This window comes from Diabrotica virgifera, chromosome 2, assembly GCF_917563875.1.
Source record: "Diabrotica virgifera virgifera chromosome 2, PGI_DIABVI_V3a".
Classification (NCBI taxonomy): Eukaryota; Metazoa; Arthropoda; class Insecta; order Coleoptera; family Chrysomelidae; genus Diabrotica; species Diabrotica virgifera.
In genome coordinates, this window is record NC_065444.1 from 272,846,297 (window position 1) to 272,873,858 (window position 27,562).

Consider the following 27,562-nt stretch of genomic DNA (forward strand, 5'->3'; position numbering starts at 1 on the left):
TGAGAAAGACTCCATATGATTACATGCGCTACCATTGGAATGTCGTCGTGCGTTTTAACCCTCGCACGATTAAATTCTTATAATGTGAAACAAGCGTTATCTTCATTTACACGACACGTTTTACAAGACGAATCACGGAATGGAGTTTCAGAAACTATAAAAGAAGCCGAGGACGACCACCGACTAGATGCACCGACGACATAAAAATAGTGGGAAACTGGCTACAAGCGGCCCTGTGTAGAGAACACTGGAAAGAACTGAGGGGGGCCTATGTCCAGCAGTGGACGCGCTTGGCTGATTGATGATGCTGTTTATGAGAAGACGTTCTAAATTCATCATTTTAAGAACATCTTCATTCGAAGTGTGCAACATCTTGTCTTGTCGATTCGTCGATAGCATCACAATTCGAATGCTTCTAATTTGATTAGCATTATGGTTTTTAACGTCCATTTTCACAACCATGGAATAGACACATAGATGACACATAATATAGATAGATGACACATAATATTTCAGGACCTTCTTGAGAATATGCATCGACGGGTTTATGTTACATAACATAAAACTGGTTTCCGTGTCATAAAAACCTTAAGTGATATTTCCATTCTGGTTATTACCTCTTCATCAGAGTCACAATTTACATTTAACCAGCTGCCAAGGTATTTGAAATGGTTTACACGTTCTATCTCTTCTCCATTAAGAGAAAGCATACCTTGATCTACCTGTATTAATCTTTCCAACTGTCATCCACTTTGTCTTTGAAAGGTTCATTTTAAGGCCTCTCTGATAACGTACTTCACTGACTAGCTGGAGAACTTGTAAATTTTCTTCAAGAATGGCTGTATCATCACCGTATCTGATATTGTTGATTACTTCTCCGCCTAGCGTTACTCCCTCTTGTTTGTCATCTAAAGCCTCCCTAAATATATCTTCAGAGTACAGATTAAAAAGATTGGGTGACAAAACACGACCCTGTCATTCTCCACGTTTGATGGGTAGTTATTCAGTATGATGTGGTACTATGTCTGGTGGCTGAGCTATTGCGCCCTAAGTGCGGGATGTACAATAAAATACCATTCTCACTATAAATATATTTGAACTTCACAGTGTTCGTTTATACAATTAAACAACAGTCTATATGTAAACAATAACTAAGGTATTATTGCTTTATCGTGACTAATCGATTGATCTGAATGTCCCGTCACTTCTCTGGTTCGTTTATATATACAAAACTAAATAATAACATAGATAAGTTCAATAGCGGTCAATGCCGATCATTTATGTACATTACTATAAACTATATTATATTTTATTTCGTAGAAGTTGTGTTCAATGCTAAGGGTTAACGTACCATGTTACAAGTATGACTATCTCTATGACCTCTGGATAGAGGCTACTTAACCTCTATCTATAGGCTACTTAGCTTAGCAAATATAAGTATTTTAGCAGTCTTATGTGCTGCCCTCAGGAAAAGTGTATTGTTATAATATAACATTGTTATATACTCGGTCGAATTCCTTCTCTAAGTCGATGAAAAAAATGTAAACGTCCTTGCGGAACTCACAACGTTTTTTTAAGAGAACACGCATACAAAATAGTGCCTCTCTAGTTCCTAGATTATTTCTAAATCCAAATTGCTTATTACCCATTCTACTTTCACACAGAAGGAATACTCAGTTTTGCATAATTCGTAAAAGTATCTTAAGTGATTCATCAAACTGATTATTCTAAAATTGCTGCATTTGGTGGACCTGCTTTTCTTTGGCAATTTTATAAACAGTAATTCCAACCAATCATATGTAACATTCTCTGTGGCTCATTGGTAGGAGCGCCTACCTTTGGATTTGGATCGAAAGGTCCGAATGGTCGTGAGATCGAATCTCACAAGGATCAGGAATTTTTCGTTACTATAAATTAATAAATGAAGATGTTTCTGTCCTTGTGGGATCGGTACTCACCGGAGGGACCGCAGATGTTCGGATACAATTAGCGTCTCTTTGCAAAGACAATGACATCGACTTTGCAAAGTAACAAGACACTTACTCAACACACACACACACACACACACACACACACACACACACACACACACACACACACACACACACACACACTACACATGACACTAAGTACCTCATGTTGTGACTGGCTGAATGACATAAAGTTCATGCCATTAAAGAAAACCAATCATATGGTATTTTTCCTTTGTTGTAAATTTTGTTAAACAAAGTAGGTAATGTTTTTCTAATGAACTTTTTAGGCCAGCTGTAAACAATCAGGATAGCCTTGATGAATTCCAATCTCCGATAGGAATGGCACAAGAAGAAGAAGAATGTTTTTTTCGTCCAAAACTTTAACTAGCTACGCAGGGATTTGAACTGGTTTAGGTGCTCTGTTATTTTTGGCTTGCTGTATTGCTTTTCATACTTCTGATTTTAGTATACTGGGACCTCTGTCTAACGTCTAACTGATTGTCACAGGTAGTATGTGTATGTGTAGCATTTTCTCGAGAAGCATCGTCAAAAAGAGCCCTGATATATCTCCCCCATTCTTTGCACTGTTGTTCGTAATCATAAATTTTTCTAATTAACTATTTAGATGGGAAATAAGCCACAATTAAATTGAAAAAATAATTTTATTAACGTTTCGACGTCCAAATCGGGTGTCGTCAAAATACAAAATACTACTAGATTAAACAAAAATGTTGTTGCTTAGTAAAAAATTCTTCTAATAATTTATTTAATATGACTCATTTATATCAGCAATTCAGACATATATTATACATTTTAAAGTTGAAGACTTTAAAATGATATTGCCAATATTTATGAGTTGCGTTCCAATATTATTTTTTCAATTTAATTGTGGCTTATTTCCCATCTAAATAGTTAATTATAAAAATGTCACAAGGAAATAGTTTCAGAACAACACAAATTTTTCTGTCTGCATTTTTAACTACGCAAGCATTTTTCTCTTTTCTAATTCCGGAGGTAGATTTAAGTTTCTTGTGGAGGTTGAAACTTTCGTCTTTTTGGGAGGTCTTCTATTTCCTTACATGAATTCTCGAGCCAGGATTTTTGGCTGGTTTAATTTTTCTTTTTATGAGTTTGTTGATTTCACGGTATGTATTTGGTAATACTTCTATTTTTGTGTTTCCGTCGAACTTATTGAAAGGTATTATGTATTGTTTTTGCATACTTTTTGTTGTTTTTGTTTATAATATGTTTAATACTTACACTCATTATATGTATTTCAATTTGAAATGATATTTCATTTGAAGTTTTGTCTAATTTATTTATTTTTGTTATTACTCATTCGCTACTTTCTCTTGTTTTATAAATTTTTAAACTTTATGTAAATATCCCTTCTCGTTTATGTTTAAATAATCACACAATACCTTATTTAAAAAGTTTATGTTGTCCAAATATTGTATGTGAAAACGAATGCTGTCGTCCTATTGTTTGCTGATGACGCCTACACTTCAAGATTCTCTTATAATGAGTTTAAATCATTCCAATTTTAATCCAATATACCGTTAAGGCATATCCTCTTTAGATCTCGGTCTCATTATAGCTTTCTGGTTCAATTTTTAATTTTTGGCGTCTAGTAATGATGACTGGTTCTTATTTTTAACACGATGATGATATCCATTTTTGTATTAGATAGGTATTTCCTGTAATTATAAGAAAGGAAATTGCCTATATTAAGTGCAGTTTGATATTGGCTAAAATAGACGCTCTTAAACATAACAGTTACTTTATTACAGACACGAATGGAAACTAACATAACTGGGTGTCACCCATCCTAAGATGGTCTTAGAGAGTATGCTGCATTCAATATTCTCTCTTACATATCTTTGTTAATTGTCTGGGTAATTGGTGTCCATCTAATTAAGTAAAAAAATCTTTAAACACCACCCTCAATCAACTTGATAAACATAATATTTAACTAAATTAACGTCACAAGAAAACAATATCATAACCTTTCTTTTTTTAGTCCTGAATTTCTGAATGAATCATATTTTAATAAAAATAGCAACTGTGGTTGGTCTGCGCTGTATTGGGCATATTACACCTGGATCCCGTTACCAAAAAAAAGTTTATTAATAACAAGCTGAAAATTTGTTAATAGCTAAACGGTGTCTAGTCGGACAAAGTTTGATGTATGGGAACACTGGAACAGGGGAAGTTTTAATTGTGGAACAGGTTAAAAATTTGGAACGTCAGATTACGAAAACGTTCCATGTATTTTGTCGGACAGAACTTTCAATTGATTTGTTACTATTTTATTAAACTCTCATGCAAAAATCACACTGGTGTTTATCACCAACTGGGCATTTTAATGAGTAGAACACGAAGAACATGTCAAATGACAGGAATCATACTGGTTAGTAACAGCAGTCTGATTTTTGCATGCGAGTTTAATGAAAGGATAAATAACAAACCAATTGGATATTCTGTCCGACAAAATACATGGGACGTTTTCGTAATCTGACGTTCCAAATTTTTAAACTGTTCCACAATTAAAATTTCCCCTGTTCCAGTATTCTCGTACATCAAAGTTTGTCCGATTAGATACCGTTAAGATATTAACAAATTTTCAGCTTGCTTTAATCAACTTTTTTTAGGTACGTGGGATCCAGGCCTATATCTGATGTAGTAATTTATTATTGTCGAATATTACAGTAGAATGCACATTTTAAAAAATATCGACAAAAACGGTCTTTGTTTTTTCATTGTCAAAATTCGTCAGTTTAATTTTTAATTATCAAAATTGTATTGAAACACAATAAAAATATAATCGACTAATAAATTTTATTCGACGAATAACTATTCACTGATTTATTTGTTGTTGGTGAAACTAGCCCTTGCACAGATGTACCTATTTTAATTAATATGTAATTGAAATTGAGATATACATAGTATGTATTTGTACTATTGTACTTAATGGAATGAAAAATGTTTTCTCAGTTAATATAAAACTCCTGTTTAACTAAGAAGTTAAAATAAACACTACAATTTACAATAGTGCCGATATGCAAAAAAGGGGAGGTCCCCAAATGCATATCACATTGATGGTTTTGCATACGACCTACAAATTATACAAACTCATTCAATTGCTGTAATTTCATTCCATGTACTTTGAACTATTAGTACACGCATATCAATCCCCATTCTGTGTTGTATTATATTTTAAAACCTATGACTGATAGATAACGTTTAAGGGGCTATCTTAGTGTAAAAGTACGAAATTCATATACTTTTTTGGGAATTTCTTAAATAAAAAGTACTGTAAAAATTGTTTTGAAAATTAGCATGAGCATTTTTATTATAAAAAGAAGTACATGTAAAACAATTTTCATAAAAAAATATTGAAAATTAAACGATTTGTGCGCCATCTACTAGCACCGTCAAAATAAAAGCATAGCTCCACTGCTACAGCGATTGGGACTAATAGAGATGCTGAAACAAAAAATTTCAAAAGTTATTATTGAAATATAAGTTATTTTCTATACCATCAACTAGGGGTTTTTTGATCGGATAAAAAATGTCAATTTGGCGGTTTTTGAAACTGAAAATGTTTTTTTCTACGAGCGTGCAAAAATGTCTACTTTCGCGCACGCATTTTAGTTTAGAAAGTTTTACTTTTCCGCACGCGTGTTACTTTTCCGCACGCGTTTTACTTTTCCGCACGCGTTTTACTTTTCCACACGCGTGTTAATTTAGATATGTTAATATGGCCTTAAAGTAGTTATAATACATGCAATAAACTAATATTTAGATATTATTTACTAATTTATTTCAAATATATCTTATTGTGTTATTGTTTTAATGAAATTAACGCGAGAATTCGATGAAATAAAATAATTTTGACATAATATTCGAAAGTCAAATCAGTAGACAATAACAGTGGTTTTGAATCGTCGTCATGGAAACCAATATCGTCGTCATGCTAACCAATTATGCTGAAACTTTGGTTTTGACAACCTTGTCAAAGAATTAATTTGTGTATGTATTTTCACTAGTAATACCACTAGAGGTCAAATTATTTCCGGAAATTTTTTTGAGATCATGAATATTTTGAAAATTTCCCGAGTCGCAGACGAGGGAAATTTTCTAAAAATATTCATGATCAAAAAAAAATTTCCGGATATTAATTTGACTTCTCGTGGTATTCGGTAAGAAAATTCCACACCAAATTTGCATTTGAAAATCCAAAGTTGCATGAACAGATTAATAGCGCGCCATAGCTTTGTCAGCAATTATTTAGGCTTTCAAATTCGTAATTTCTACTCATTGTAGTTGCATGGGAATACCATTTCAAGATAGAAAATAGTATATTCTTCAATTTTACATAAGTTTTGAGTAACTACAAGTGATAGAAAATGAATCAAAACTAAATTATGTAAACAAATAAAAACCAGTCTGTCAAAAATGTTCTGTTATTGTAAACGTCAAAAAATTTCCACTATAATTCGCTGTTGGGTACCCCACGAGCAAAAAATTTCCGATAAAATACCTCCGTTGCCATGGTGATCTGTCAAAATAACGTATTTTGATTGGTTCAAAATTACAGGTGTGGAATTTTCATAATAATTAAATTAATTGATTTAGGGCCGGTTGTTCGAACGCTAATCAAAACTGATCATTATCAAATATTTAATTACAATTATATTTGATTAAGCGTACTTCTGACAGATGTCGCATTTTGAGGTTATGTTGACTGATTTATTTTATTATTTTGGTTTTAATTTAAAATAAAACATAATTAAACTCTTTCTGATGTTAATTTCTTGTTTTTACTTACAAATCAATAATAATAATAAGCAATTTTTAATAATTTAAGAGCTGCGGCTATATTTTAATTACTGTTTTACCTACAATCAATAACTGAGTAGTGTTTTACATGTATTTTTCATGTCGCGATTTGATTTCCATCAAGAAAATTGATTACAATAAATGATTGATTAGAATCAACTTCTTGATTAGCGTTCGAACAACCGGCCCTTAGAGTTGGTCATTTTTTAAAGACTCGTAGAAAAAATATTGTTCCTAACGCTTGCAGAAAGTCTATTTTCCGCACTCGACTGCTTGCCGAACTACCGCTTCGCGTCGTTCGGCAAACTACAGTCGCGTGCGGAAAAGTATGACTTTCTGCACTTGTTAGGAAAATAACTACAGCTAATTTAAAAAAAAATCAACACTTCGTCATTATCCCAAATTTTAATATTTTTCAAAAATCCTAATGGATGGTATAAGAAATAACTTATATTTCAATAAACACTGTGAAATTTTATGTTTCAGGAACTCTATTATTCCCAATTACTGCAGCAGTGGAGCCATGTTTTTATTTACACGGTGCCAGTAGATGGCGCATAAATCGATTAATTTTCAATATTTGTTTATGAAAATTGTTTTACATGAATTCTTTTTATAATAAATGCTCATGCAAATTTTAAAAACAATTATTGGTACAGTACTTTTTATTTTAGAAATACCAAAAAAAAGTATATGAATTTCGTACTTTTACACTAGGATAGCCCCTTAAGGCAGTTATTTTATTTACATTGACAAACATGTCTTTACACTACAGTGGCGTACCTAATTGTTCCATTTCAATTGATAATTTTTCTTCATTTTTTTAGTACCTACTTGGGTAGATTATCGCGAGTTCAACAGAAATAGGCTTTACCAAAGTCAACAATGTTTCACATTTACGGTTTCTGGTGTCAAACCGAAATAAATATTGCGAATGTGAATTAAAAATGAATTATAAAGCAAAATAGTTAAATTAATGAGCAAGTATGTCTCTTGTATAAGAGCAGAAGATAAAGATTCGGTTTAACTCGATAACAGCGAAAGTATAGGTAGTCCTTATTTGCCAAAATATAAATAAAAATCATCCTATCAGATTAAATATCTAATTCTAAAAGTATGTAATAGATTGATTTATGCTTGAGATTTTTTTTGGTGGATAATACAGAAGTCGCATTCACCAAATATACGAATACCTGCTCTTTTACAATAAATACTTTTTCTAGAAAGATATAATTAATAAAGGTTTGTAAGTCCACAACATAATGTTGACAAAAACAACTAAACTCCTTGGCAGCATGCTCACCGACAAGCCATTTAAGTCACAATGGAATGGGCAATTTTAAAAGTGTCCAAAGGAAGCTAAACAGTGGACTACCACGAGGACCTGTTTTGCACCAGAGCTAAATTCTTCTGCTACCTGAGTTGGGCTGATTCATTGGACCTCAAGGTAAAGAGTGGACTGTAACTTTTTAGAGGGTTGGAACAGCCATGGTGAGAAGACCTATTATCACTATTCTGTGTAGGTATCAACATCAACCCGTTTGGGTTGATGAAAAATACTGGCTAAATATTATGCCGTGTAATGCCGTAAAGAAAAAAATCTCACAGCATCAGCCAAGATCTCCTTTCGTTTGTAAAGAGAGTTGCTATGGATGGGACAAAAACCGTGTTCACTCAGCAGCTGGCGACAACGTAATGACCAACCACAGGCATTTGGGATGGTTAAATTTTCCTCTTACAGAAAGTGTAAAGGTAGAATTCCGCACCAAGCGACCGAGACAGGAGACCGCGACAGGCGACAGATAGGCGAGGTCTCCCCACGACTGCTCTCAATGCAATTATATCAGGGTAGTTCTGCAGCCTTCGACCGAGACCAACTATAGCCTATCGCGACCTATCTGTCGCCTGTCGCGGTCTCCTGTCTCGGTCGCTTGGTGCGGAATTCTACCTTAAGAATAATTCTGGGATATACATAATTATGTTATCACGATTAATATATTTTTTATTCTTTGTAACTGTAACTATGCTGTGTTCATTATTTTAAAAATTTAATATTGTATTTGTTTGTTTTAATAATATCCATTATAAAATCTATAATCCATTGTTTTAATAATTAATTATTAAATGTATAATAGTAAGTACATTTATCCCATACAGCTAATTTAGTGAATTTTACAAATATTGTCATAGTTTAATAAAAAACTTACTTGATTATTTACTAAATATAGGTACATGCAGTATTTATAGATTTACGTTGCAAGCAAAATCAATTACACCACTACAAAAGCCACACAAAGCAAATATAGAAATAAATAAAATGAAACATTTCGATGAAATACCAATAAAAAGCAATATATATTTAATTAAATATGCAACATGTTAACATTTAAACGTTACATACTTTTATTACATATTTGATTTGTAGGATTAAAACGTTCATAAATTTGATTTTATTTGAAATTATTTTATTAGTACTTTGAATAATATTAGTTTTGATTTTAGTAAATTATTTTCTGTAATTAACTTTCCGGGACTCATTACATGCGATGGAATTAAATTTAATACCCAGAATTGGAATATGCTGGTATTAGTTGCATATTATGCAGGTTAAAATCATTACGTAGAACTGTATAAATGTATTCAGCAGGTGAATAAAGAGGTTTACTGGGTCATTTAAGTTGGCAAAAAAATAGAAGCCAGCTACTTGATTGACTTTTACTGAATAAGTTTCGCTTTCTATTTTTTAAAGCTTTCTCAGTTCACTACAAAAAATAATGGTGTAATTTTGTAAGTAAACGACAACAATGGTGGAATTCATACTTACAAACAATTTGTAGGTTTTTTTATGTTATAAAAACTGTATGGTTACTAAACATTAAAAACACACGACTCAACAAAAAACTACAATCGTAACTGTTCATTACTTCATTGTCTGTGGTTAAATGACACTGCGTATTAAATACGTAGATCACCCAGAGACATATTAAGTCGTCTGAGAAAGCCAAATGGAGTTTAGTGATGACGGTGTAGAAAAGATTAACGCAAACCTAATAGACGCAAAAGGCAAAACACACAAAATTACTACCGCAGGAAGATATTCCAAGATTTATTAGGATTTATTAGACCTTCACCGCAAAGAAGTGAAGGAAGAGAAGGTTATGTTAGAAATAAACTTATTTAATTTTCCACATAAACATATTTCCACTTTTGTTTAGGTACTCACTTGGTGCTATTCACTATAATTCGTACAACATGACTAGAGCTTATTTGATCAAAGTATTTTGAGTATTAATATTACATTTACGTAGCATGTCCCTCAAAAAAGATATAGCTTCTGAAAACAGTGTTCCCCTAATTTTGGGGAACATTCTATTAATTTCTATTTGTGTATCATAAAATATGAGAGAACAGGAGATCATATGTTCCCCTAATTTTGGGAACATTCTATTAATTTCTATTTGTGTATCATAAAATATGAGAAAACAGGAGATCATAGGCGTAACTAGGGGATGGTTTTGGGGATTATAACCCCCCTTTTGGATGTAAGCTCTATACACTTAACACCATTATACCCCAGGCTGAGGGTGAAAAAACGTGATATAATTCAGGAATTTTTGAAACCTATCAGGTGTTGTAAAGGACGATGCCAGGAATAACTTCTACTAAAATGTAACCAAAAATATTGTGCGCTTTTTTTTATATTGCGATTTTCATTTGTTAAATTTGCAATTTTTAAAGATTTTTAATTTTGCAGCTTAGGATATTGATATATTTTAGAGAAAAACTTTTTAATAGAAAGTTGTAGTAAATTAAAAAACCTACAATTTGAGCTATGGTAAGTTTAATTTCGTTTATTGGTTATTGCAAAAGAGCCTGCGAAAGGTCCAAAATGGCCGTTTTTTACAATTGCATTATTTATTGTACAAATCATTTTTTTATATTTTTTAAAGCTTTAAAATGAAGATCTTTCAATTTCAAACATAAAAAAAGTTGTAAAACAAGATTAACGAATTTGTTGCTTAGATATTATAAATTGTTTATCCCAAGAGGTCAAATGTCGAAGGCTATAACTTTTTGAAAAAAAAATCTCCTTCTAAAGAGTTATATTTTCATATTCTGATGTAAATAAATGCATAAAACATTTTTAAACCTCTAATTTTTGGGTTTGAAAATAAGGGGGCAAATTTCGTTATAAACATTTAGAGCTGAAGCGGCCCTGTACATCCTATGAGTTTTTAACTTACAGATTATTGTTGCTGAAGACGAAACGCAGATTTATAAGAAAATAAAAAAATTCTACGACCAACTGAAGCCGAGATAATTTTTGAGTTTAAAAATAAGGGGGCAAATTTCGTTATAAACATTTAGAGATGAAGCGGCCCTGTACATCCTATGAGTTTCTAACTTACAGATTAAAGTTGCTGAAGACGAAACGAAGATTTATAAACAAATAAAAAATTGTCTACAACCAACTGAAGCCGAGATAATTGTTTTTTTTTAAATCGTAGTGCCTTTATTTATAACAATTAAGAAATTATTTTACAGTCATTGACTAAAGAAGGACTTATGTTATCTTAAAATAAAAATTATTATAAAATATAATTACATTTAATTATTAAAAATTATTTTTAAAATCGGTGCTTTTGCAAGCGGCCGAATTTTGCAAATCGCCCGGCTCGCTTCAAATCCGCGCGCTCCGGAAATTTTTACGTAATAAATTTTGACAGAAAACAATTTAATAATATCACCATTATAATATACAGTCTGTTTAATACTGTATTTGTTTTTCTTGATAAACTTTTTTATGTGAAATCTCATTTCTGAAGAAATAATATTACAAAAATGATACATATTTATATATGAAATATATAACTATATTTTTAATTTTCTCATTGGTATATAAATATAATAATAATAATGTTACTTCTTATTATACAATATAACACTTTTTCTTCTTGTAGTGACTATCCGTTTTGGATGTTGGCGAAGTTGACTACAAGAAGAAAAAGTTTTATACTGTATAATAAGAAGTAACATTATTATTATTATATTTATATAACAATGAAAAAATTAAAAATATAGTTATATATTTCATATTATATTATTATATGTATCATTTTTGTAATATTATTTCTGCAGAAATGAGATTTCACATATAAAAGTTTATCAAGAAAAGCAAATACAGTGGTAAACAGACTGTATATTATAATGGTAATATAGTGTAGGAAACAGAGGTTGAACCTTGCAAAATGGACACAAGTCCGGTTTTATTTTTTTTCTGGCATATCAAGGGGTGCTTATTATAAGACTAACTTTTTCTGAAAAAATTTCGCCCCGGAACCCCCCTTTTCACCCCTTTAAAGGGGGTAATTTATGGTTTTTGCAGAACGTAGCCCTTCCTGTACCTTTTACAAAAAATTTCTTTTATAGAAATATGAAGAGGACTATATTTTCTACGATTTATTTTCGACAGCATCTCTCGATCATCCACCGTTTAGTAAGGGTGGCGCCCCAAAGTTGACAAGTTTTTAAAAAAGATGTTTTTAAAAAAAATATATTTTTCCCTAACTGTAACGGAAATTAAAAAGAAATTCTGCGGAGATTATTCACAAATAGATGATTGATTTTTTGGTATAGGTTTCACTTAAGGGTAATTGCCCTTTTTTTAATTACAGGGTGTTACATTTTAAAAAACCCCTTTTTATACCATCTGAACCGTTTATGCTAGAGTAAAAAGACTTTCAGCGATTACCCATGTACTGGTGTTATTTACAAATTTGTATAATGCCCCCCATTTTTTCCCCGGAACCACCCAAAAAAAAAGAAGAATTAATAAATAAAGTGATTTTCTTGGAATCCTTCACACACAATGCCCTTCATTAATATGCTTCATATATCATTTTGTGCAAGTTATTATTACCCATGCATGAACACTAAAAGAGATTTCCTAGTGCAACCCCTGTAGCCAAAAACAATAAATAAAATGGGGGGTTGAAATTTTTTTTTGTTTTTTGTTTTTTGATCCTTATGGGCATATGCTTCATCAATAGTGCTTTTCAAAAATATATATGGTTATTGCAACATCCCTGCGCAAACCACCCCTATCCTTGAAAATATACTGCAGAAACTACCCCTATACCTTATCCACCATGTTTTTACGATTTTCTCATTACCTATTCATTTTTTTTAAACAAAACTTATACAAGGTTAAATACCACTATTTACTCTAAAAATTAGGTCCTATTCATTTTTTTCGTTTAAGCAACCGTTACGGCACAGTGGCGCCGTAAACCTCATATATGCTTTGACGGGCTCCAGTTCTTGTTTATTTTTTCGTCATCTGTTTGTTTTATTGATAAAGTACTTATGTAAAATAAAACAACACAGTGCAACCTACAAATCATGACCTATGCACATTTTACATTCTTTGCTCCCCAAAGCTACAGTGGTGGCCCAAAATAAATTTTTTCATATTTTCGCCACCTACACGCATTTTATTGCGTTAATGCTATCTTATAGCACAATATTCACCCCTAAGTGGTCGCTAAGCAGTGGCGGATCCAGGGAGGGGTGATGGGGGCGATCACCCCCCACCCCTCTCAAACCAAGTGATATTATATTTGTAGATTATAAAAATATTCATTTATTTTTATAGAAATACTTATATTATATTAATATTATTTTTATAAGAATGACTTTTTATGCTTTAGCGACAGTGGCGGATCCAGCATAGTTAAGAGGGGGGTGCCAATTGGTTAAATTTCTATAAAAATAAATGAATATTTTTATAATCTTTGAATATAATATCACTTGGTTTGAGAGGGGGGAGGTGATCACCCCCATCACCCATCCCTGGATCCGCCACTGCGTAGCGACCACCTAAGGGTAAATATTGTGCTGTTTAGGTAGCATTAATGCAATACAATGCATGTAGGTGGCGAAAATATGCAAAAATTTATTTTGGGCCACCACTGTGGCTTGGGGAGCAAAGAATGTAAAATGTGCATAAGTCATAATTTGTAGATTACACTGTGTTGTTTTATTTTGCATAAGTACTTTATCAATAAAACGAACAGATGACGAAAAAAAAACAAAAACTGGAGCCCGCCAAAGCATATATGAGGTTTACGGCGCCACTGTGCCGTAACGGTTGCTTATACGAAAAAATGAATAGGACATAATATTTAGAGTAAATAGTGGTCTTTAACCTTGTATAAGTTTTGTTTAAAAAGAATACATAGGTAATGAGAAAATCGTAAAAACATGCTCGCCAAGGGATAGGGGTAGTTTCTGCAGTATATTTTCAAGGATAGGGGTGGTTTTCGCAGAGATGTTGCAATAACCATATATATTTTTGAAAAGCACTATTGATGAAGCATATGCCCATATAGATCAAAAAGCAAAAAACAAAAAAAATTTTCAACCCCCCATTTTATTTATTTATTTTTTGCTTCAGGGGTTGCACTAGGAAATTGCTTTTGGTGTCCATGCATGGGTAATAATAACGTCCACAAAATGAAGTATGAAGCATATTAATAAAGGGCATTGTGTGTGAAGGATTCCAAGAAAATCAATTTATTTATTAATTCTTCTTTTTTTTTGGGGTGGTTCCGGGGAAAAAATGGGGGTGCATTATACAAATTTGTAAATAGCACCAGTACATGGGTAATCGGTGAAAGTCTTTTTACTCTAGCATAAACGGTTCAGATGGTATAAAAAGAGGTTTTTTAAAATGTAACACCCTGTAATTAAAAAAAAGGCAATTACCCTTAAGTAAAACCTATACCAAAAAATCAGTCAATTATTTGTGAATAATTGCCGCAGGATTTCTTCTTAATTTCCGTTACAGTTAGGGAAAAATATATATTTTTTAAAAACTTTTTTTTTTTAAAAATTAATTCTTCTTTTTTTTTGGGGTGGTTCCGGGGAAAAAATGGGGGTGCATTATACAAATTTGTAAATAGCACCAGTACATGGGTAATCGGTGAAAGTCTTTTTACTCTAGCATAAACGGTTCAGATGGTATAAAAAGAGGTTTTTTAAAATGTAACACCCTGTAATTAAAAAAAAGGCAATTACCCTTAAGTAAAACCTATACCAAAAAATCAGTCAATTATTTGTGAATAATTGCCGCAGGATTTCTTCTTAATTTCCGTTACAGTTAGGGAAAAATATATATTTTTTAAAAACATCTTTTTTAAAAACTTGTCAACTTTAGGGCGCCACCCCCGCTAAACGGTGGATGATAGAGAGATAGTGTTGGAAATAAATCGTAGAAAATATAGTCCTCTTCATATTTCTGTAAAAGAAATTTTTTGTAAAAATTACAGGAAGGGCTACGTTCCGCAAAAACCACAAATTACCCCCTTTAAAGGGGTGAAAAGGGAGGTTCCGGGGCGAAATTTTTTCAGAAAAAGTTAGTCTTATAATAAGCACCCCTTGATATACCAGAAAAAAAAATAAAACCGGACTTGTGTCCATTTTGCAAGGTTCAACCTTTGTTTCCTACACTAATATTATTAAATTGTTTTCTGTCAAAATTTAATACAAGTTACGTAAAAATTTTCCGAGCGCGCGGATTTGAAGCTAGTCGGGCGATTTGCAAATTCGGCCGTTCGCAAAAGCACCGATTTTAAAAATAATTTTTAATAGTTAAATGTAATTATATTTTATAATAATTGTTATTTAACATAATATAAGTCTTTCTTTAGTCAATGACTGTAAAATAATTTCTTAATTGTTATAAATAAATGCAGTAAGATTTAAGAAAAAAAAAACAATTATCTCGGCCTCAGTTGGTTGTAGAAAATTTTTATTTTTTTTTTATAAATCTTCGTTTCGTCTTCAGCAACTTTAATCTGTAAGTTAGAAACTCATAGGATGTACAGGGCCGCTTCAGCTCTAAATGTTTATAACGAAATTTGCCCCCTTATTTTCAAACCCAAAAATTATCTCGGCTTCAGTTGGTCGTAGATTTTTTTATTTTTTTATAAATCTTCAGCCGCTTCAGCTCTAAATGTTTATAACGAAATTTGCCCCCTTATTTTCAAACCCAAAAATTAGACGTTTAAAAATGATTTACGCATTTATTTACACCAGAATATGAAAATATAACTCTTTAGAAGGAGATTGGATGTTTCACCAACTCTCTACGATTTTTTTTTTCAAAAAGTTATAGCCTTCGACATTTGACCTCTTGGGATAAACAATTTATAATATCTAAGCAACAAATTCGTTAATCTGGCTTTACAACTATTTTTATGTTTGGAATTGAAAGATCTTCATTGTAAAGCTTTAAAAAATATAAAAAAATGATTTGTACAATAAATAATGCAATTGTAAAAAACGGCCATTTTGGACCTTTCTCAGGCTGTTTTGCAATAACCAATAAACGAAAATAAACTTACCATAGCTCAAATTGTAGGTTTTTTAATTTACTACAACTTTCTATTAAAAAGTTTTTCTCTAAAATCAATATCCTAAGCTGCAAACTTAAAAATCTTTAAAAATTGCAAATTTAACAAATGAAAATCGCAATTAAAAAAAAGTTCACGATATTTTTGGTCACATTTTAATAGAAGTTATTCCTGGCATCGTCCTTTACAACACCTGATAGGTTTCAAAAATTCCTGAATTATATCCTGAAATCGACCTATTTTTCACCCACAGCCTGGGGTATTATTATTATTCCATACCCCCCAGAGACCTTAAGTAGATGTACCCCCCCCCCTTAGGATCATCCTGGTTACACCTCTGCAGGAGATAACTAAAGAACTTCAGGAGCACTACATAAGACAAACAAAGGTAAGGGTCAAATTAGGCTAGATAATTTCTTAATGGTATACAATGTTTTTCCAAATAACAAAACAGTAACTAAGAAGGCGAGGCTTTGCTAACATCAAATTTATACACCAAATACAAGAACGTAGATATATCTCTGAATAAATAGTTAATGTCAAAATTAAAATAGATGCCAACCATATCGTACCACTTTAGGCACCTGAGAACAACCGAAATGTCAATTCAAGAGAAAGCTTCTACGAACCCCTACAAAGTACAATAAGCGACACCCCAGCATAGGCGTAACCAGGGGGGGGTTTTGGGGGTTGTAACCCCCCCCATTGGGATGTACTTTGAGCTCTATACGCTTAACACCATAGCCCTCAGAGACCTTCCAGTAGTTGTAACCCCCCCTTTCAGGTAGTTGTAACCCCCCCTTTCAGGTAGTTGTAACCCCCCCTTTCAGGTAGTTGTAACCCCCCCCTTAGGATCATCCTGGTTACGCCTATGCACCCCAGAAAGTGAATAAATGGCAATTATAGGTGATTAAAAACGTTTATGTTAGTTATGAAATAGTACCAATGATAAAAACTTAACAACAAGATTCATGAAAGTTTTTTGCGAATAAAGATCCATACAATATTACATATAGACTGTAGGATTTCCGACGAAGTTTAGCCACGATTTTTTTTGCCTTTGAGAGTACTGAAAGATGAAATCAGGGAGAGTAAAATATTTGAAAATTGTGAGGTTTCCAATTTTTTTAGGCAAAATTAATTTTCTTTTGAACCAGATGAGTAAGTTTCCAATAAAAATGGCTTTGAAATTTCCAGTGTTTAAAAGATTAATAAGTTTTATATCCTACCACAAAAAGAAACATACAACCAAAGACATTCGAGATTAATAGAACTGAAATCAAAGCCAACATCAGCTAATGATGGCGAAAAAATGACGACGACGAAGATTAACAATCAAGAAATAAGTTTAACATGATATCATGTTAAGCAGAAAGCTACGATATAAGTCAGTGGATGGGAGGGAATGAGATAAGCTGCCAACACAAAACACAGTCGTGTGGACCAACGTGATCTCCGACATCCGCAAAGGATAGGCGTCAACACAAAAAGATCAATATAGTATAGACCTATTCTTTCTATCTAAAAGTTTGCGCTCCGACTACACCATGACATGTTTCGTCTTCTTTACCTCATCAGTAGGTCGATTGCAAATTTGAAGAAAGAAAGGAAGGCCTCTTACCCTTATTTTCCATGAAGCAGATATGAGTACGTAGGTACTATCTACCTTGAAAGGCAGAAAATACCGCTAGAAATAGCAAAATTTCACCCTCTGTAAAACGAATTACAGTTAATTTGGTTCTAGAATATTAGAGGAATCTGAGGTTAACAGAAAATTCACAGTACATTTCTATACAGCTATGCAAAACTGTTTTTTAAAGGCAACCATTGCTCCAATTGCTAAAATTTACTGAAAGTTGAAAGACATGTAGAACATCTTCCCGGGAAATATTATATCTAGACGTGTATTCTCAATAACACATTCTTTATAAACATAGAATACTGTAGAAAAAATAGACCTTCTAAATTATAAATACACTTTACGAATAAGGTGGTATTTCATCAAAATATTTCTTTTACAATTCTTTAGTAAAGTTTATTTGGATGAGAGCCTACGGATCTTTGTCAGTTAAATGAAAGTGAGTTAAATGAAAATCAATAATTTTCCTGTAAGTATACGCAGGGTGTTTCAAAAGAGGTAACACTGTCTCTAGGATAGGTCAAAAACTGAAAAATATTTGGCTTGGTAAAAAACTTTTGTAACGCCATCTGTTTTCAAGGGCGTTGAAGAAAAAAAAATACACATTATTTACGATTTTGCCGAAACTACTGGCAACATTGTAATAAAATTCGGTAATCTGAATTAAAAAAAATAGTACGCCACTGAGATATTTCGAATTAACAATCATTTTTTCATTCCTCGTTCAATTTGTGACAAAAATCTATCTTCCCTTTTTTCATACGACACCGACGTGCCGTTTTCATGAAAAAAAATATCTTAACGCTTCCAAAGTATTCAAATCAAGTTAAAACTTATTTAGAATACATTGTTTGTAAGGGTTAATATTTTATTTTTTGTATAACAGTGCTTAGCGTCGTATGAAAAAAGGGAAGATATATTTTTTCACAAATTGAACGAGGAGTTCAAACATGATTTTTAATTTAAAATATCTCAGTGGAGTACTATTTTTTTTTACTAAGACACCGTATGCGCGCCAATGATAATATAAAATTCTTAATTGTATGTCAAAAATTCACAATAAATATCTCTTAAAACCCATTAAATTCCATTACGATGTTGCCAATTCGTCAAAATCGTAAAAAATGTGTAAATTGTTTTTCTTTAACGCCCTGCATCTTGAAAGCGGATGCCGTGCGTTAAAAAAGTTTTTTTACTAAGAAAATCCTAATTATTTTTCAGTTTTTTACCTATTCTAGAGACGGTGTTACCTTTTTTTGAAGCATCCTGTAAATAGAAAAATTCACTTTTCTCATATTTAATATTATATTGCTAATTAATTTCAATCATCCATAGTAAACTTCTAAAGAATTATTTGGAAGAGTTAGATAGAGACCTGTGCAATAATCGAAGCCACCTTGTCTTTGTCGATGGTCACCGACGTGATTCGTTTGTTCTTGAGATGGTGGGGGGTGTCGCGCCTGTGCAGTCGACTCGGTTTCGACGACGAGTCTCGTTCGTCCGACGACGAAGACACGCCCCCGACGAATCCGACTCGGCGAAGAGTCACGTGGTCCTGTGGAAGCATACCACCCTCAGAATATTGTACCAGTTAGAAAAAAACAAGCGTAGCGGTTAGTAAGAAAAAACATGTGTGTATCTCTAACGTATATATGGTTCGTACAGTATAAATACCATAGCACGCCGTCCGCGTCATAGCAAGTGACGTCACACGATACCAACACAAAATATTTAAGTGATAGGTCTCTTCCTTAATTTGCTTATTCTATAATTCATTTCTGTAATAATTATGTGATATATTTTATTTAAAATGAATTCAGGAATTTTTTGTTATATTTGGCAACAATGTCAAAGCAGATCTGTGGCGTAGATAATAACGTGCAGCGGTATTTATACTGTATCAACCATATTATATGATATTACATTGGAAATACGTTAATAATTAATATCTTTGCTGTAAGTAGGAATTATTTTAAAAAGAGATATAGTATTTTGATATAAACGAAATGCATCTTATTGATATCAATTTTTTATAAAATATTGTTTCTCATTGCTAAAATTAATTATTAATACTTTTACTCCACAATTTACTAACTATACAGTATTGGAAATCTTTTTCGGAACATAGACACTTTCAACGCAATAATAGATTCTTGATTTGCAATTAACCAGTGTAAATTTCAATATAACGTCGCGATGTTTTAAAATTAATTCATTTGTTCGACTGTAATCCCTTTACCGCTGGCTATCGCACAAACGATGCAATCCGATGAGGCACCTCAGTTCAGTGCAGTCGAACAAATCAATTAAATATGAAACATCGCGATGTTGTCTTGAAATTTACGCAAATCAAGAATTTAATTGATTGCATTGAAATTTCCTATGTTTCGAAAAAAGATTTCCAATTTCCAATACTGGATATCAGAACAAAACATTTCATATATCTCTTTTTAAAATATTTCCGTATTAGCCCCATTTTTAAATATCCCATTAAATAGTTTTAAGATTTTTTGTAACCTCCATTAATGCACTACCCTTCATGTAGTAGAATATTCTGTAATATCGAATGAGTTCGGTCAATTACTGTACAAACACATACAGTCAAGTACAAAACAAATTTAAATCAAAAGAGAAAGGAAAATATAAAATTATGCCAAAATATGCAGCCTATCCTGTGCATAAAACAAAATATACTGTGGTATTTTACGACTATCATAATACTCAAATGCAAACATAATAGCCGTGTTCGTATAGCCGAGGCAATATTCGACCTTATTGAACGTCCAATTTTGTAATGCGCAGGCGTTCTCCCTCTGGGCATACTCGGAGCATGCAGCGCGAACACGGCTAATAATAATATGTCAAAACGGCAAACAGGTGTATGTTTTCAAAAAACTTTTGATAGTGTGTAAAAAATATATTTTATATCAGCTAAGTACTTTCAACACATAACGTGCCATCATCAGAGCTTCCTAAAAGGACATATCAAGATAAAAATTTTTTCATATAAAAAATGAGTGAAAAACTTACGTCCTCTTAAAATACCTTCATAGAAGAGCAATTGCTTAACAACACAACAAAAAACATGAATACTGGGCAAAAGCCACAGATATAGGGTAATAACCCTTTACAGTGAATAGAATCACATCTAAATTCTTTTATTAAATTATAAAGACAACATGGCTGAGTCAGACCATTTTGAGCCCACGTGAACAGCAGATCAGCTGAGAAAGACTGTCATTTATTAAAATGGTAAAGATAGTCTTAAAGATAGTCAAAATAAATGACAGTCTTTCTCAGCTGATCTGCTGTTCACGTGGGCTCAAAATGGTCTGACTCAGCCATGTTGTCTTTATAATTTAATAAAAGAATTTAGATGTGATTCAGAATCACTGATTCTATTCACTGTAAAGGGTTATTACCCTATATCTGTGGCTTTTGCCCAGTATTCATGTTTTTTGTTGTGTTGTTAAGCAATTGCTCTTCTATGAAGGTATTTTAAGACGACGTAAGTTTTTCACTCATTTTTTATATGAAAAAAATTTTATCTTGATATGTCCTTTTAGGAAGCTCTGATGATGGCACGTTATGTGTTGAAAGTACTTAGCTGATATAAAATATATTTTTTACACACTATCAAAAGTTTTTTGAAAACATACACCTGTTTGCCGTTTTGACCTATTCAGAAGTGTGTACAAGTCTTGCAGTCTTTTCCAATTTCCAATTTAATAATAATATATCTTTATTGCATCCATATACCGGGTAGTGAATCGTCAAAAGGGATATAGGGAAATTCGAAATGGACTGAATGGGTTAAAAACAGATGTAGAAACTGTTCTATTCCAAAATTTTGCGAGTTTTGTTGTAAAAATTAGGCCACACGTAGTGCAGACTGTGTATAACGGGTTGCGTTCGGTCAAAATGCTTAAAAATTTTGAAAAAAGCATCCGTTCGTATAAATTTCAATGTCATCAAGAATTAAGAACTCTGGGGCTGTGCCAATTCAAGTAATATTCAGATTATCCAGAGATTCCAGAATAAAGTATTACGGAACATCGTTGATGCTCCTTGGTATATCCGAAATGTCGACCTCCACAAGGATCTTGAGATGGAAGATGTAGACAAAGTTATCAAGAAGATGGCAGGTAGTCACGAACAACGACTCCATAGTCATGTAAACATCGAGGCCATCCAGCTCCTCGATAATACTGGGCTAGAAAGAAGACTCAAACGAAGAAAACCATTTGAGTTAGTGTAAAGTGTTAGTGTAAAAGCAGAGCATAGTGTTGTATTGTGTGTTAGTTTTAGTTTTAAAATTTCATACTTGTTAAAAAAAATAAGAGGTCACCATAGGGTTAAGATCTTAGATTATGTATCATTTAGTAATATAAGTTAAAGAAGAACTGATAATTGGTCAACTGATGACCAGATTTCAGTAGTCTAAACACAACTTGTGTTTAATAAAAAAAAATCAAGAATTAAGACGATATGCTGAGAGATGAACGAAATTTTATTATGAAATATTAGAGGAGGCAAGCAGACAATTAAAAAAAAAACATTGTGGAACTTAGTTTAATTTAAAAAACAATAATTATAGAATTTGGTGGACATGAAAACCTGAGACTATTATTAAAAGCAATACCCAAACTGTCGAAAAATAAATGTCTACTAAGAAATATTTAGATACAATATTATTAGATCATTTTAATATGAGCAAAATTTAAATTTTTTAAAAGCAAAGTTTTTGGACTTGGACGGTAGGTTAAGGGGGAAGGAGCAAAATTTCGGCTGCAATGCTTTTTAAATGTATTTATTTTTTTCGAATCCTGACAAAACTAATAAATATTTTTGAAAAATTTAAACGCAGAATGAAAGATTAGTTATTACCGAGGGTCGAAAGTCCCTAAAAACTTTTATAATGTTTATTTTAATACGTTACAGAGGTGGAAACAAAAAAAGAATGTGTGTGTGTGTACTTTGTACGCACGTAAGAAGCTATACTTCTATTATATGATTTCTTAAAAATAAATATACTTTAAACAGTTAGTTTTAATTTTTTTTAAACACCAAACGAATTTTGTGCTTTTTGCTTTCAAAAAAATAAAAAAAAAAGTATAGGATTGCACTGGATTCGAACTCAAGACTATCTCTGGCCGAATGCTATACCAAATACGCTACGAGGACTGTGTCTGTATCGGTTCGGACGTACCTAATGACAATTCACGGTAACAAACAGACAAGGTGAAGGGGATTAGGCTTTGGAACTAGAAATGAAGCTGGAGATGACATGCTAGAATTAGCAACAGCATTGGATATGGCGATTGTTAACACATTCTTTAAAAAGAGAGAAACTCAACTTATTACCTACAAAAGTGGACAACATCAATCCCAAATAGACTACTTCATGATAAGGAAAGAAGACATACGTGAATGCAAGGACTGCAAGGTAATAGTTAGTGAGACAGTAAGCCAACAACATAAGCTGCTTGTTCTGGACATCGAAGTAAAAAGCGAAACTAAACAAAAATATCGGAGAGGACCACAAAAAATCAAGTGGTGGATGCTAAAAGATGAGAAGGAAGGTCTATTCAGGGAAAGAATAGTAGAAAAAATATGATGGAACATGAAAGGAAGCCCTAACACAATTTGGAGAAAAATGGCCAATATTATTAGAGAGACGGCTATTGAAATACTTGGGAAAACGTCAGGAAAGAAGTTTGAAGATAAAGAGACTTGGTGTGGTCAAATGAAGTACAAGGAAACATAAAAGAGAAGAGAAAATTATATAAAAAGTGGCAAGAAACCAGATCGGACATAGATCTTCAAAACTATATGGTCGCCAAAAAGAAAGCGAAAGTAGCAGTAGCAAAAGCTAAAGCAGAAGCGTATTCAAACCTATACGATCAACTTGATACCAGGGAAGGCGAAACGAAGATATATAAAATAGCCAAACAGAGAGCAAAGAAAGCAAAAGATTTTAATCAGATTAGATGTATCCGAGATGAAAATAATAAAATACTAGTTCACGAAAGGGATGTCAAAAAGAGATGGAGAAAGTACTTTGACAGCTTATTAAATGAAGAATTTGACAGACAGCCTGTAGAGTCAACGGAGACAGTAGCAGCAATGGTCACCAAAATAACAAACGAGGAAGTGGCTCAAGCGCTTCAAAAAATAAAGAAAGAAAATCGGTAAGACAAGATGATATTCCTGGGGAAGTATGGAGAGCATTGGGAGAGACAGGAACAAGGTGGCTAGCAGGTCTATTTAATAGAATTATGGAAGTTGGACAAATGCCAGACGAATGGAGAAGCAGTATACTGGTACCTGTTTACAAAAACAAGGGAGATATACAACAATGTACAAACTACAGGGCTATAAAACTGCTTAGCCACACCATGAAAATATGGGAAAGAGTAATTGATAGACGGATACGTGAAGAAACCGAAATATCCGAGAATCAATTTGGCTTTATGCAGGGTAGATCAACAACAGATGCAATTTTCATTATAAGGCAGTTGATGGAAAAATACAGGAGTAAAGAAACAAACGCTCATATGGTATTCATTGATCTTGAGAAAGCATATGATAGAGTTCCTCGAGAGATTCTGTGGTGGGCACTCAATAAGAAAGGAGTCCCTGGTGAATATGTAAAGATTGTGAGGGATATGTATGAGGGAGTAACGACTAGTGTTAGGACAGGTGTGGGAGAGACTGATAAATTTCATGTGAAAGTAGGATTGCATCAAGGTTCTGTGCTTAGTCCGTATTTATTCTCATTAGTTTTGGACCAGATAACAGCGAAAATACAGGGTAACATTCCATGGTGCTTAATGTATGCTGATGATGTCGTGTTAGTAGGAAATAGTGAAAGAGACTTAGAACAAAAACTGGAACAGTGGAGACAAGCTCTGGAGGAAAAAGGTTTAAAACTTAGTAGGACAAAAACAGAGTATTTGGAATGTTCATTTAAAGATGGAGCTACTACAAATAAAATGGTATCTTTGGATGGTGAAATGATTGTAAAAAGCAATAGTTTTAAGTACCTAGGATCGGTATTACAGAGTAATGGAGAAATAGATGGAGATGCATGCAGTAGAATTAGGGCTGGATGGATGAAGTGGAAAGAAGCGAGTGGTGTGTTGTGTGACAGAAAAATTCCAATGAAGCTGAAGGGAAAATTCTATAAAACAGCCATAAGACCAGCTATGATGTACGGAACTGAATGTTGGGCAGTGAAAAAGAAAGAGGAACAGCGAATGCATGTGGCGGAAATGAGAATGCTTAGATGGATGAGTGGAGTGACAAAGAAGGATAAAATTAGAAATGAGTATATTAGGGGAAGTCTAGGTGTGGCACCAATTGATGCCAAAATGAGAGAGCATAGGTTAAGATGGTTTGGTCATGTTCAACGTCGAGACGTTAACCACCCAATACGAAGAATAGCTGAAGTGCAGATTCCTGGAAGGAGTAGGAGAGGAAGACCAAAGAAGAGCTGGGGGGAGACGATAAGGCAGGACATGTTGGTAAAGGGGATTAACATTGATATGGCCCAAGATAGAATTGTGTGGAGAAATGCAATTAGGGAAGCCGACCCCGCATAGGGATAAGGCAAAGAGAATGATGAAACAGACAAGGTGAAGTATAATAAATATACAATAAAATGTTTTAATAATACTCATCTTACTCCTGAGGAAGACAAATCCAAAGACACAAAAATTATAATAAATATATTTACTAAAAACATTCTACTATACTAGAAACAAATATACTATACTAAAAACAATATATAAAGAACGCCTTAAAAAAGATGAAAAATCGAAAAGCTCCTGGGAAAGATGGAATAGCTAATGAACTTTTAAAGTACGGAGGAGATAGACTTCACAAAGAACTGAATATCCTTATAAGTAAAATAATAAATACAGGAAGAATTCCAGAAGAATGGAGAACCACTCAAATGATAGCGTTATTTAAGAAAGGTGATAGGGCAGACCCCAGTAACTATAGAGGGATAAATTTACTGAGCACTATACTGAAACTCACAACAAAAATACTTATGGAGAAAATAATGGCGTGCATAAATATATCGGATGAACAACAAGGATTTAGAAGTGGAAGATCATGTAACGATGCAGTTTTTGTGATAAGGCAAATAGCGGAGAAATAGAATATAACAAACCAGCCTTTTTCTGTTTCATAGACCTAGAGAAAGCGTTTGATAGAATCCAATTAAAAGATGTGATACACCTTCTATATGAGAAAAATTTACCACTGGATATCATAAAACTGATAGAAAACATATATGTAAGAAATAAAATAGAGATGAAAATCAATGGAATAATAACAGAACCCATAGAAACAAACACAGGAATCCGGCAAGGAGATTCACTAAGCCCTCTACTGTTTAACATAATATTTAATGCAATAATAAAACAAGTGAAGAAAAAAAGAGGGTACAAAATGGGCAATGGAGAGATAAAAATACTCTGTTACGCTGATGACACCGTGTTAGTAGCAGAGTGCGAAGACGACCTACAAAGATTATTGCACGAGTTCAACATTAACGCAAAAGAAATGAATATGAAAATATCAGTCCAAAAAACAAAAAGCTTAGTAATTGCCAAAGAACCAATAAGATGCAAATTGGAGTTAGACAATCAAATTATACAACAAGTAATGACTTTCAAATATCTGGGAATTAATCTATCAGCCGACAACAATATCGAAGAAGAGGTAAAAGACCAAATAATTAAAGCCAGTAGAACGGCCAGATGCCTAAACGACACAATTTGGAAAAACAAACACCTAAGATTGGAAACAAAGGCCCGAATATATAAGTCAGTTATTAGGCCAGTTATGACTTACACGGCCGAAACAAGACCAGATACAAGCAAAACACGAAGACATCTGGAAACCAACGAAATGAAGATCTTAAGAAGGATTGCTGGAAAAGGACTACAGGATAGGGTAAGAAGTGAGGAAATCAGACGCATATGTGGAGTAGACAATATAAATACCTGGGTAAAGAACAGAAAAGAAGAGTGGAATGAGCACATAAGCAGGATGTCTGAATCAAGGATAGTAAGAATAGCCAGGGACAAGTCACCGTTAGGCAGGAGAAGTATAGGACGCCCAAGGAAAAGATGGAATGACAACTTAGGGGCAGAATGAAAGGCACCGTTGAAGAAAAACAGGCAGTACTGCCTATATAAAAGAAGAAGAAGAAGAAGAAGAAGACTAAAAACATTAATATGTATATTCTTTTCACACCTTTTCTTGCACTGATATATTTATACATAACTAGAAAGATTTAGCAACTAAACGCCATACTGTCTGTGTGCGCATGCGCGCAGTATTATGAAAGTTTACTCTCAATCGCGCCTAAAGAAGTATAACTTCAAAAAGAGAAAATTTAGTGTGAATTTTAATTTGAAAATAAATCATTCAAAAAAATTTTTTTTCATTCTAAGGGATTTTCGGCCCTCGGTAATAATGTAATATTTCATTCTGCGTTTAAATTTTTCAAAAATATTTATTAATTTTCTCAGGATCCGAAAGAAATGAATGCATTTAAAAAACAATGGAGCCGAAATTTTGCGTGTATGCCCTTGAGGAATTCCTTAACGTCCTTAAGTTTTAAGAATTATTGTGTGATTGGACCTAACTGTAACATTAAATGGCTTCCGAGATCG

The 27,562-nt window shown here is 32.9% G+C and overlaps 1 protein-coding gene across 7 annotated transcripts in view; it reads right to left on the minus strand.

Moving 5' to 3' along the window:
- LOC126880627 (protein lap4-like) overlaps window positions 1-27,562 on the minus strand; it is a 506,864-nt gene that overhangs the window by 249,394 nt on the left and 229,908 nt on the right. For 6 of the 7 annotated variants that reach the window (XR_007696657.1, XM_050644639.1, XM_050644642.1 and 3 more), the window contains exon 8: window positions 19,246-19,425. The exons of the other annotated variant lie outside the window; for it this stretch is intronic. Coding sequence is in view for 5 of the 6 variants with exons in the window: in XM_050644639.1 (XP_050500596.1) it covers window positions 19,246-19,425 (180 nt within the window). In the remaining variant the exon portion in view is untranslated. The remainder of the gene's footprint in view (window positions 1-19,245; window positions 19,426-27,562) is intronic. 7 annotated transcript variants of the gene reach the window in all.